The sequence below is a fragment of the Oncorhynchus kisutch genome, unplaced genomic scaffold, assembly GCF_002021735.2.
Source record: "Oncorhynchus kisutch isolate 150728-3 unplaced genomic scaffold, Okis_V2 Okis02a-Okis13b_hom, whole genome shotgun sequence".
Taxonomy (NCBI): Eukaryota; Metazoa; Chordata; class Actinopteri; order Salmoniformes; family Salmonidae; genus Oncorhynchus; species Oncorhynchus kisutch.
The window spans coordinates 2,460,642-2,473,141 of record NW_022261979.1 but is presented as its reverse complement, the minus strand read 5'-3'; the positions used below and the strand labels follow the sequence as shown (position 1 = coordinate 2,473,141).

Below are 12,500 nucleotides of genomic sequence, written 5' to 3'. Positions count from 1 at the left end.
GTGTTGTATTACGTTATAGTCTGGGACAGATGTGTGTGTTCCAACCAGAGTCAATATGAATGAAGAACGTCATTATATAGTAATAAAAGAGAGACAGAGCACGGGCTGCTGTTTCAAAGTGACGTTTAGATTCATCTTCAGACTGTCAACGTTTTGTGAGCTCGTGGAGCTGCTGAAGGAAATAGGAACCTTCTGTAAACAGTGATAGGAATTATTAGGAGTTATTATTCATTATTAGGAGTTATTATTGGTTATTAGGAGTTATTATTCATTATCAGGAGTTATTATTGGTTATTAGGAGTTATTATTAGTTATTACTGTGCTCGTGTCCCAAATGACACCCTATTACCTATGTAGTGCACTACTTTTGGCAGTAAAGGTACCATTTGGCGGTGTGTCCTATCTGTCACAAGTCATGTTTCCCTTTGAGGGAGTATTTGTTGAATTTCAACCAACACTTGAATAGTTTTACTTCAATAATGTTAATGTGTACACAACCACTAGGAATTCACGCTTAACTAAAGCAAAATAATAATGCCTATTGAAATGTAAATACTGCAACATCTCATTTACATAAGTATTCACACCCCTGGGTCAATACTTTGTAGAATCAACTTTGGATGCGATTTCAGCTGTGAGTCTTTCTGGGTAAGTCTCTAAGAGCTTTCCACACCTGGATTGTGTAACACTTGCCCATTATTCTATTCAAAATTCTTCAAGCTCTGTCAAATTGGTTGTTAATTATTGCTAGACAACAATTTCCAGGTCTTGCAATAGATTTTCAAACAGTTGTAAATCTAAACTGTAGCTGGGCCACTCAGGAGTATCCACTGTCTTCTTGCTAAGCAACTCCAATGTAGATTTGGCCTTGTGTTTTAGGTTATTGTCCTTCTGAAAGGTGAATTCATCTCCCAAGGTCTGGTGATCAGCAGACTGAACTAAGTTTTCCTCCATTCCATTTATTTGTTGTCCTAAAAAATGATTATAAGCATACCCATAACATGATGCAGCCACAATTATGCTTAAAAATATGGAGAGTGGTACAATATGTTGTATTAGGTTTGCCCTAAACATAAAACTTTGTATTCAGGACAAAAAGGGAATTGCTTTGCCACATTTTTTGCAGTATTACTTTAGTGCCTTGTTGTAAAAAGGATGCATGTTTTGGAATATTTTGATTCTGTACAGGCTTCCTTTTCACTCTTTCAATTAGGTTAGTATTGTGGAGTAACTACAATGTTGTTGATCCATCCTCATTTTCCTCCTATCACAGCCATTAAACTCTGTAAGTGTTTTAAAGTCGCCATTGGCCTCATACTTTGTAGTGACTGTGTGTATTGATACACCATCCAAAGTGTAATTAATAACCACCATGCTCAAAGGGATATTCAATGTCTGCTTTTTTATTTTGACCTATCGACCAATAGGTGCGAGGCATTGGAAAACCTCCCTGGTCTTTGTGGTTAAATAGGTTTTTCAAATGCACTGCTCTACTTAGGGACCTTACAGATAATTGTATGTGTGGGGTACAGAGATGAGGTAGTCATTCAAAACTCATGTTGAACACTATTATTGCACACAGAGCAACGTATTATGTGACTTGTTCAGCAAATCTTTACTCCTGAACTTATTTCAGCCATAACAAAGGGGTTGAATACTTATTGACTCAAGACATTTCAGCTTGTAATTTTTAATCAAATTGTTAAAAATAAAAAATATTCAACAAAATGTGGAAAAGGACAAGGGGTGGGAATACTTTCTGAAGGCACAATGTGATGGTTACCTTTCACCCTGCCACACACAGCATCATACTGTCCACCATTAGTAATGACACTTCTCTTTAACTAGCATTTCTGGTAGCATTTCTGGTAGCATTTTTGGTAGCATTTCTGGTAGCATTTCTGGTAGCGCTCCAGTTCGGTTCTGCAGATAGTTCATTTGAACCCAGAGGGTTATATGATACTGACTCCCACCAGTCCAGTCCACCACACACAGGAAATTCAGACCGCCTTTGAAGATCAGTGTTTTCCATATCGGTAATGAAACACAGGCGGGTGGGTCAGAGGAAACCTGACAGCACAATGGCCCTAGAAAGACTCTCGTATGCAAATGATGTATGCGACAATCCTTTATCAATTAAAACCCTCCAGATATGACCACACAGTCACAGACTAGTCAATGGTTACTTCTCAAGTGACACCATTCTCCTACATTGTGCACTACTTTTGACCAAAGTCCATATGGCTCTGGTCAAAAGTAGTGCACTATATAGGGAATAGGGTGCCATTTGGGATATACACTATGATCACTGGTCCGGGGACCGTTACTGGTCCCTAAGATGTTACAGGCTGGTCCAGAGCTGCTGATGTGTGCCAGATGGTTAGCTGACATTGATTTAGTCAGTTCTCATGCTGTTTTGTAATGTTATCAAGCACTGTATGTAATGAATGAAATGAGGACATACTAACTAAAAGCTATGAACCTCTTTGAACTATACTGCCTTGTGTACACATTTTTACCTCCCTTGTCAGTTTTGACAGGGTGTGCTGTGTGTACTGCATTCTGTCTGTCACTTCTTTGTCTCTTTTTCTAGACAGTTTTCTACTGTATTTTGTTCATGTTGTCTGTTGCATTTCTCCTCCTTTTCCTCTTTCTACTCTTTCCCGTCTATTTTCTCCCTCCCCTCCCCTCCATCCATCCCTCCACCCCTCCTTTTCAGAGAGGAGGAAGAGGAGGAGGAGGAAGAGGAGGAGGAGGATGAGGAAGATGATGAGAGTCATGATATCACAGAGACCACTAGAAAGGTCTTCCACAGGTATTTCAGGAAAACAGGTTTTCCCCCAAATAGAACCTCTTCTTCCATATCTTTCGTTCAGTCTTGTCCTCCATCCATCTCTCCCTTCCTGGACGATGTATAGTGTTGTTAACAGTGTATGGGTGTGTCAAAAAAAGCATATCTGTTATTGGAAACGTGTAATGTATTCCCCTTGGCTACACCCCACCCCCTTTATCCTCCCCTTTGCTCTGTTACTCTGTTGTTTTAGCATGGCGCTCCTGCAGGCAGTAGAGGACTCCTCTAGCTTGTGTTCTCCTTTTCACTGTATGGTCAACCTCATCCCTGACGCCTCAGAGAGAGAGAGAGTGTGTGGTCGTGGCCAGCCCTATGGCCCCTGTGTCCACCCCCCCTAGAAACACTGGCTCTAACCCCCAGGTGGTCTCTCCCAGTCCCAGATCTACTTCCATAGCGCTTGGCTGGGGGAGACTGCCAGGCACTGCCCACCCTCTGGGCCAACAGCACAGCACCTCTTCCTCCCCCTCCTGCTCCTCCTCCCCCTCGAGGGGACATAGTCAGTCTTACCTCCAACCGCCCAAGCCCCTCCCACTCCTCTCTGATGTGGACCTGAGCCAGGTGTCTGCCTCTGCTGAGGCCGAGGAGTGTGTTGAGAGGGGCGTGGCCAGACAACAGCGCTACAGGTAGAGGTGCAGCAGCAACAGGAGCTCTACAGTTCACTTCTTCACCTCTGGCATTACATTCACTATGAAGGAATACCTCCCCAATTCTTAAATATACACTGTCATCCCTCAACACTGGTGTCTGTGTCTTCATGTCTACCTGGCTTGCTCCCTCACAATCCACTTGGCTGAGAAGCTGCCGTACTGAATGTCTTTTGTACAGGGGTATAGACATAGTGTTAATGTCTACCGTGTCAGACAGATTCTGTGTTGTCGAGTCATATTTGCTTTCCGTGGCCTACGAGGCACTTGTAGATGGTCTCCCTCATGCATGTTATGTATGCTTTAACTTGTGTCCAGTTGAACACATCTTTAGCTTGCCTCGCCATTCCTTTGACCTTTAAAGGCCCAGTGCAGTAAAACATTTGATTTTCCTGTGTTGTATATATATTTCCACACTATGAGGTTAGAATAATACTATGAAATTGTGAAAATAATGAAAATACCCTTTTAGTGTAAGAACTGATTTAAAAGACCGCCTGAAATCTCCGCCTCAGCCTGAAAGTTCTGGCCTGCCTGGTGACATCACCATGGTAGATGAGTTTCAGAAATGAAACAACACATGTACATTTAACCATTCGTTAGAAAAAATGACAATGCATAGTCTTGGCATTAGGGCTCTGCTCCTTCAGGCCAGCTCACTGCCAGAGACAAGCGACATGTGAAGAGGATGACATAAGTGCAGGTAGTGAGCACAGCATGCTGTACCAAATCCCCTGAAGAAAGACACACACAACCCACAGGTGGAGGCTGGGCTGGTGGTGGGATATCACAATCAGCAAGCATAGCGAGTAACAGCTAGTTACAGCAACAACGACAGCAAAAGACATGCATTCACGTGCCATCCAGCATCCAGGAAGCATGTGTACAACTGGTCAACTTAAATAGACCGAATGGAAGTAGAGTGTGAATCCAATTGGTGCAATATCTGCTGATGTTATCAGCTGATGACACCACACTGGGGTTTCCTTTCTGAACCGGCTCCACAGACCAATAAGAGAGAGATTTACAAACCTCTCTGCCAATAACAGCTAGTTTTCAGTTTTCCCCTCCGTACTCCAACCACTCCCAGATAGTCCTAGCTAAATTCATGCTTGAGAAATGGCTCTTTCCTAAGAAGCTATTTTTGTTTCTTGTTGCCCATTTGAACTGAAAGAAAATCACTGTGAGGTACTTAATGTTTATCCAGAAATGATTTGATATTGAGATAGAAACTTCTGCATTGGGCCTTTTAAAGATAGTTTAACACCAGATGCCCAGTAGGCTGCTACATTTTCCTGTCCGCTGTGTTTTGTTTTATGTTGCTTCTATCATCCATCCCGGATGGCACGCATACACAGGGGGGAAAGAAAGAGAAGAATTTCAACAAAGACGTATCATTTCCTTGACTGAGTCAGCTGGTAGATGTGCAACTCCAGTTGAGAACACTACGTTTTCCTGACATTTACTGCTCATCTGTCTTTCATTGTGGCGTTGCACCACAGTTAAACCCAGACATGCCTAGAAAATAAAATTCAAAAATGAAAATGCACCATAACTCACGTTTGAGTGTCTCTTAGATGTCTGTAATGTTGTGTGGAGCTGCAGCAACAGAGATAGGATGGAAAGTAGTGTTGCCATATTGTGAACAGACCAGGCCAGAAGTGCCTCAGTGTGTAGGCCTACAGTAGAACACTCCCTACCTCCTATCCCATATCATCCTAGTCTTAATGACCCACCAGGAAGTAGAGGTCTTTCAACTGTGGGCTTTATGGGAATTTAAAAAAGGTTTGATAGTTTTTAAAGAGTATGTAGAGTCCGTGTCGGTGGGGGGAGGGGCAGAAATATTCTCTTGCTTCTTGGAATCACCATGTATCTTGCTACAATCCTTCAGTCAATCGTTCTCCGGACTTCCGTTTTCTTTGTGTTTAACCCTTGCATGCTTCTTTCCTTCATTACAATTTGTACTTGACTGTCCCTCTCCTCTCTCTCTCCTCACTGTTTCCCTTCAGCAGCCAAACAGCTGTATTGTATACATCTAGAGCACCCGTTAGTGCTGGAAGGTAAGACTTAGCCACTGTGCTAACACTAGTCTTATAGGTAAGACTTAGCCACTGTGCTAACACTAGTCTTATAGGTAAGACCTAGCCACTGTGCTAACACTAGTCTTATAGGTAAGACTTAGCCTCTAGGTTAACACTAGTCTTATAGGTAAGACTTAGCCGCTAGGTTAACACTAGTCTTATAGGTAAGACTTAGCCACTGTGCTAACACTAGTCTTATAGGTAAGACTTAGCCACTGTGCTAACACTAGTCTTATAGGTAAGACTTAGCCACTGTGCTAACACTAGTCTTATAGGTAAGACTTAGCCACTGTGCTAACACTAGTCTTATAGGTAAGACTTAGCCACTGTGCTAACACTAGTCTTATAGGTAAGACATAGCCACTGTGCTAACACTAGTCTTATAGGTAAGACTTAGCCACTGTGCTAACACTAGTCTTATAGGTAAGACTTAGCCACTGTGCTAACACTAGTCTTATAGGTAAGACTTAGCCACTGTGCTAACACTAGTCTTATAGGTAAGACTTAGCCACTGTGCTAACACTAGTCTTATAGGTAAGACTTAGCCACTGTGCTAACACTAGTCTTATAGGTAAGACTTAGCCTCTAGGTTAACACTAGTCTTATAGGTAAGACTTAGCCGCTAGGTTAACACTAGTCTTATAGGTAAGACTTAGCCTCCAGGTTAACACTAGTCTTATAGTCTTATTGGTAAGACTTAGCCTCCAGGTTAATACTAGTCTTATAGTCTTATAGGTAAGACTTAGCCTCTAGGTTAACACTAGTCTTATAGGTAAGACTTAGCCTCTAGGTTAACACTAGTCTTATAGGTAAGACTTAGCCGCTAGGTTAACACTAGTCTTATAGGTAAGACTTAGCCTCCAGGTTAACACTAGTCTTATAGTCTTATTGGTAAGACTTAGCCTCAAGGTTAATACTAGTCTTATAGTCTTATAGGTCAGACTTAGCCTCTAGGTTAACACTAGTCTTATAGGTAAGACTTAGCCTCCAGGTTAACACTAGTCTTATAGGTAAGACTTAGCCTCCAGGTTAACACTAGTCTTATAGGTAAGACTTAGCCTCCAGGTTAACACTAGTCTTCTAGTCTTATAGGTAACTTAGCCACTAGGTTAAATACTAGTCTCGTAGGTAAGACTTAGCCTCCAGGTTAATACTAGTCTTATAGGTAAGACTTAGCCTCCAGGTTAACACTAGTCTTATAGTCTTATAGGTAAGTTTTAGCCTCCAGGTTAATACTAGTCTTATAGGTAAGACTTAGCCTCCAGGTTCATACTATTCTTATAGTCTTATAGGTAAGACTTAGCCTCCAGGTTAACACTAGTCTTATAGGTAAGACTTAGCCTCCAGGTTAACACTAGTCTTATAGGTAAGACTTAGCCTCCAGGTTAACACTAGTCTTATAGTCTTATAGGTAAGACTTAGCCTCCAGGTTAACACTAGTCTTATACGTAAGACTTAGCCTCCAGGTTAATACTAGTCGTATAGTCTTATAGGTAAGACTTAGCCTCCAGGTTAACACTAGTCTTATAGGTAAGACTTAGCCTCCAGGTTAACACTAGTCTTATACTCTTATAGGTAAGACTTAGCCTCCAGGTTAACACTAGTCTTATAGTCTTATAGGTAAGACTTAGCCTCCAGGTTAATACTAGTCTTATAGGTAAGACTTAGCCTCCAGGTTCATACTATTCTTATAGTCTTATAGGTAAGACTTAGCCTCCAGGTTAACACTAGTCTTATAGGTAAGACTTAGCCTCCAGGTTAACACTAGTCTTATAGGTAAGACTTAGCCTCCAGGTTAACACTAGTCTTATAGTCTTATAGGTAAGACTTAGCCTCCAGGTTAACACTAGTCTTATACGTAAGACTTAGCCTCCAGGTTAATACTAGTCGTATAGTCTTATAGGTAAGACTTAGCCTCCAGGTTAACACTAGTCTTATAGGTAAGACTTAGCCTCCAGGTTAACACTAGTCTTATAGTCTTATAGGTAAGACTTAGCCTCCAGGTTAACACTAGTCTTATAGGTAAGACTTAGCCTCCAGGTTAACACTAGTCTTATAGGTAAGACTTAGCCTCCAGGTTAACACTAGTCTTATAGGTAAGACTTAGCCTCCAGGTTAACACTAGTCTTCTAGTCTTATAGGTAACTTAGCCACTAGGTTAAATACTAGTCTCGTAGGTAAGACTTAGCCTCCAGGTTAATACTAGTCTTATAGGTAAGACTTAGCCTCCAGGTTAACACTAGTCTTATAGTCTTATAGGTAAGACTTATCCTCCAGGTTAACACTAGTCTTATAGTCTTATAGGTAAGTTTTAGCCTCCAGGTTAATACTAGTCTTATAGGTAAGACTTAGCCTCCAGGTTCATACTATTCTTATAGTCTTATAGGTAAGACTTAGCCTCCAGGTTAACACTAGTCTTATAGGTAAGACTTAGCCTCCAGGTTAACACTAGTCTTATAGGTAAGACTTAGCCTCCAGGTTAACACTAGTCTTATAGTCTTATAGGTAAGACTTAGCCTCCAGGTTAACACTAGTCTTATACGTAAGACTTAGCCTCCAGGTTAATACTAGTCGTATAGTCTTATAGGTAAGACTTAGCCTCCAGGTTAACACTAGTCTTATAGGTAAGACTTAGCCTCCAGGTTAACACTAGTCTTATAGTCTTATAGGTAAGACTTAGCCTCCAGGTTAACACTAGTCTTATAGGTAAGACTTAGCCTCCAGGTTAACACTAGTCTTATAGGTAAGACTTAGCCTCCAGGTTAACACTAGTCTTCTAGTCTTATAGGTAGGACCTAGCCTCTGCTATCTTAGGGCATCTATTTAGATACTGTACACTCAGGGGGGGTTGAGGGGAATTCGGTTCCCTTTAGTGAAACAAATTCTACATGAAACTAATTTCTACATTTCTAAATGCTATTTTTAGCTGAATTCCTAGTGATTCAACAGTGGTGACCTGGACACCCTGGAGATTTAAATGATGCGTCAGTGCTTTCCAACTGTATCAAACACACCACGACATGGCAGTGAACCCTGCTGCTGCATGCTGAGTACCTCTTGGAATGCAACGCTCCCTGCTTCACTATCTCATTCAACAGAGCCATTAAGAAGCACCTTAAAAAGCAGCAGGGTTGTTTAGAGGTCAGCTCTGCTCTTGAGTACAGTCATTTCCTCCCTTAAGTTGAATCCCACTCAAGTCCCGTTGCTCTTGGCTGTGTGCTTGTCTTGGGTGTCTGGCGACTGCCTTTCAGGACCTCCACAGGCAGAGGCAGTGTCCCAAAGCATACCCTATCCCTTATACTTCATGTTTAAAAACATATAGCCAGGCAAGAACAAATTCTTATTTACAATGACAGCCAACCGGGGAACAGTGGGTTAACTCAGGGGCAGAACGGCAGATTTTTACCTTGTGATCCAGCAACCTTTCGGGTTACTGGTCCAACACTCTAGGATACCTGCCGCCCCGTATATAGTGCAATACCTTTGACCAGAGCCCATAGTGCACTATTTGATGTATTTTACCTTTATTTAACCAGGCAAGTCAGTTAAGAACAAATTCTTATTTTCAATGACGGCCTAGGAACAGTGGGTTAACTGCCTGTTCAGGGGCAGAACGACAGATTTGTACCTTGTAAGCTCGGGGGTTTGAACTTGCAACCTTCCGGTTACTAGTCCAACGCTCTAACCACTAGGCTACCCCGCCGCCCCACTATATTGGGAATAGGGTGCCATTTGAGACACACATCCTTAGTGTTGGGAATTCTAACCGTGATTAACAATGTCTCCTCCTCCTGTTGTTTCCAGCCGACACATAGGCCACGTCATGGCGCTCCCTGGCAGGTCCCAGGGTGTAGCCAGCGCCAGCGCCCCCACCACCCCTGTACACCGCTCCCAGGGTGTTGCCAGCGCCCCCACCACCCCTGTACACCGCACCTTTGCCACCTCAGGGGCACCACAGCTGGACTCCAAGTCTGACAGGTCAGCACTCAACCAATCAATGAATCAATCAATGAAACAAGCCACCTCTGTGTATGAGTTCCAGATGAGTTAAATATTATTTATTTTCTTTCAAATAATTTAGGTGCGCTTGTTTTAGCTTGCCCAGCATAGTAGGACCAATGGAATAGTAATATGGTCTTCCTCTGTTGGGTTACCCAGACCTTCTCTGGGGAGCTTGTTGTCCTCCTCCTACAGACAACACCAGGAGTCTCTGACTGCAGAGAGAGAGAGGAGGAGACAAGAGAGGGAGGAACGACTGCAGAAAATCGAGAGGGAGGAGAGGACCCGCTTCAAGTGAGTCCCAACCTGCATCACATCACACTACTCATAGATGGAATTGTCCTTTTGACGTTTACATTGCAGTTCAGTTTCCTCATTAAAAGTCCCAAACCAATTCACCAGAATCAAACACAGAACTACTTTGTCCACAGCTTTATACACTTATCTGTAAGGTGACCGGCTGGAGTGATGAGTGATGGAGTTTTGTCTGGGATGAATAAGAGTCTGAGCTTTGTTCCACAATATATCAGATGAGTTGGAGATGTTTAGAAACTGGACATACTTGTCTGTCTGTCTGTTTATTATGGTCATCAGTCAGGGACATGCTGTGAGTCTAAGGAGGAGATACATGGTCTGCATCCCAAATGGAGCTCTACTGGGTCATAGGTCTCTGGTCAAAAGTAGGGCACTTATTATGGGATAGGGTGCAATTTGGGGTGCAGCCATGGATATGTTGGTTCGGCAGAAAACAAAGTCCTGCTGGCCTGCCTTTTACTTGTTTTCTATGGCCATATAAAGACCTGGATGTCAGACAGCCCTGGAAAGCTCCTCTGGTCTGTGTGTCTCTGTCATGTCAGACTATTTCTCTCCCACAGTATCTACAACTATTCACATTGTCCCATTGGTTAACTAAGGATGTCTTTTAAAAAGGTACTATAGAATGTGAATGAAAACAAATATGAATTGATATGCACAATAAGATATAGATCTCACATTCTTTTCACATACTGTCTCTCCCTCTCTCTCTCTCTTTCTCTCTTTCTCTCTCACACTCACTTACTTGGAACATTATCAGTCGGGATTACATGGACAAGAGGGAAGAGACAAGACAGGCCAGAGAAGAGAGGTATGTTGTCTACTTTCATTTCTAATATACAAATAGACACAGTGCTCTCTAGCAATGTGGATTCTAGAATCATTCAGATAGACACAGTGCTTTATATCAATTAAGATTCTAGAATCATTCAGATAGACACAGTGTTTATATCAATTAAGATTCTAGAGTCATTCAGATAGACACTGTGCTTTATATCAATTAAGATTCTAGAATCATTCAGATAGACACAGTGCTTTATATCAATTAAGATTCTAGAATCATTCAGATAGACACAGTGCTTTATATCAATTAAGATTCTAGAATCATTCAGATAGACACAGTGCTTTATATCAATTAAGATTCTAGAGTCATTCAGATAGACACTGTGCTTTATATCAATGTAGATTCTAGAATCATTCAGATAGACACTGTGCTCTATATAAATGTAGATTCTAGAATCATTCAGATAGACACAGTGCTTTATATCAATTAAGATTCTAGAATCATTCAGATAGACACAGTGTTTATATCAATTACAATTCTAGAATCATCCAGATAGACACTGTGCTCTATAAATGTAGATTCTAGAATCATTCAGATAGACACAGTGCTTTATATCAATTAAGATTCTAGAATCATTCAGATAGACACAGTGTTTATATCAATTAAGATTATAGAATCATTCAGATAGACACTGTGCTCTATATAAATCTAGATTCTAGAATCATTCAGATAGACACTGCTCTATATCAATGTAGATTATAGAATCATTCAGCTAAACACAGTGCTCTCTAGCAATGTAGATTATAGAATCATTCAGATAGACACTGTGCTCTATATAAATGTAGATTCTAGAATCATTCAGATAGACACTGTACTCTATATCAATGTAGATTATAGAATCATTCAGATAGACACTGTGCTCTATATAAATATAGATTCTAGAATCATTCAGATAGACACTGTACTCTATATCAATGTAGATTATAGAATCATTCAGATAGACACTGTGCTCTATATAAATGTAGATTCTAGAATCATTCAGATAGACACTGTACTCTATATCAATGTAGATTCTAGAATCATTCAGATAGACACTGTTCTCTATTTCAATCTAGATCCTAGAATCATTCTCCTGTAATAAGTACAACATAAAGACTCTGACATGAGGGAGTAATATGCCTTGAAACCTTTTTGAGGAGAATTGTTAGCAGATGTAGAACAAGTCAGGCTCAGCCTCTGGGCTGAAATATAGGTGTCAGGCCCCCTCTAAACCTGCTGCTGTGCATTAAGACATCTACAACTGAATGGGACGAGGGGTGGAATTGGCTTTAAGTCACGGATACGGTCCAGATAAGGTAGACTATGCATGTGTAATGTACCACCTTCCAGACATATGTATGATCAGTGTTATTTAAAACAGGAATCCTAGGTTATGTGTGTGACGTCTAAATCAAGATGAAACACTGTTATCAGACCCATCTGTGGAGAAGTCGCTGTAGGATACTGTAGGTATCTTCAACATTTATGTGTCAATTAAGCACCTAGCGAAATCCGAGAAGCATCACAGAGTCCTAGACATTTGGCCACTGTTTCAGAAAAGGAAGTGTGAGGGAACTGAATACAGTATATTACTGGTGGCAGTAGCCTCGAGGTTAGAGAAATCTTCTCCTACCCCCATGAGATTGATATGATATAACAATAGACCTAAACAGGTGAAGTAAAGTCATTTTTGAAGAATATTCTGGGACTCCCTCTTCAGATATATTGCATTGAGAGGCTCGCAGCAGAGGAGTATGAGAAAGAGAGAGAGCAGCGCGCGAGAGCGC

The 12,500-nt window shown here is 41.4% G+C and overlaps 1 protein-coding gene across 1 annotated transcript in view; it reads left to right on the top strand.

Annotated features, from left to right (window-relative positions):
• The window catches only part of fhod3b (formin homology 2 domain containing 3b), a 256,541-nt gene that overhangs the window by 204,188 nt on the left and 39,853 nt on the right, over positions 1 to 12,500 (top strand). The window contains exons 11-15 of the mRNA XM_031811805.1: positions 2,720 to 2,815; positions 5,505 to 5,555; positions 9,381 to 9,554; positions 9,735 to 9,869; positions 10,651 to 10,701. Coding sequence (XP_031667665.1) covers positions 2,720 to 2,815; positions 5,505 to 5,555; positions 9,381 to 9,554; positions 9,735 to 9,869; positions 10,651 to 10,701 — 507 coding nt within the window. The remainder of the gene's footprint in view (positions 1 to 2,719; positions 2,816 to 5,504; positions 5,556 to 9,380; positions 9,555 to 9,734; positions 9,870 to 10,650; positions 10,702 to 12,500) is intronic.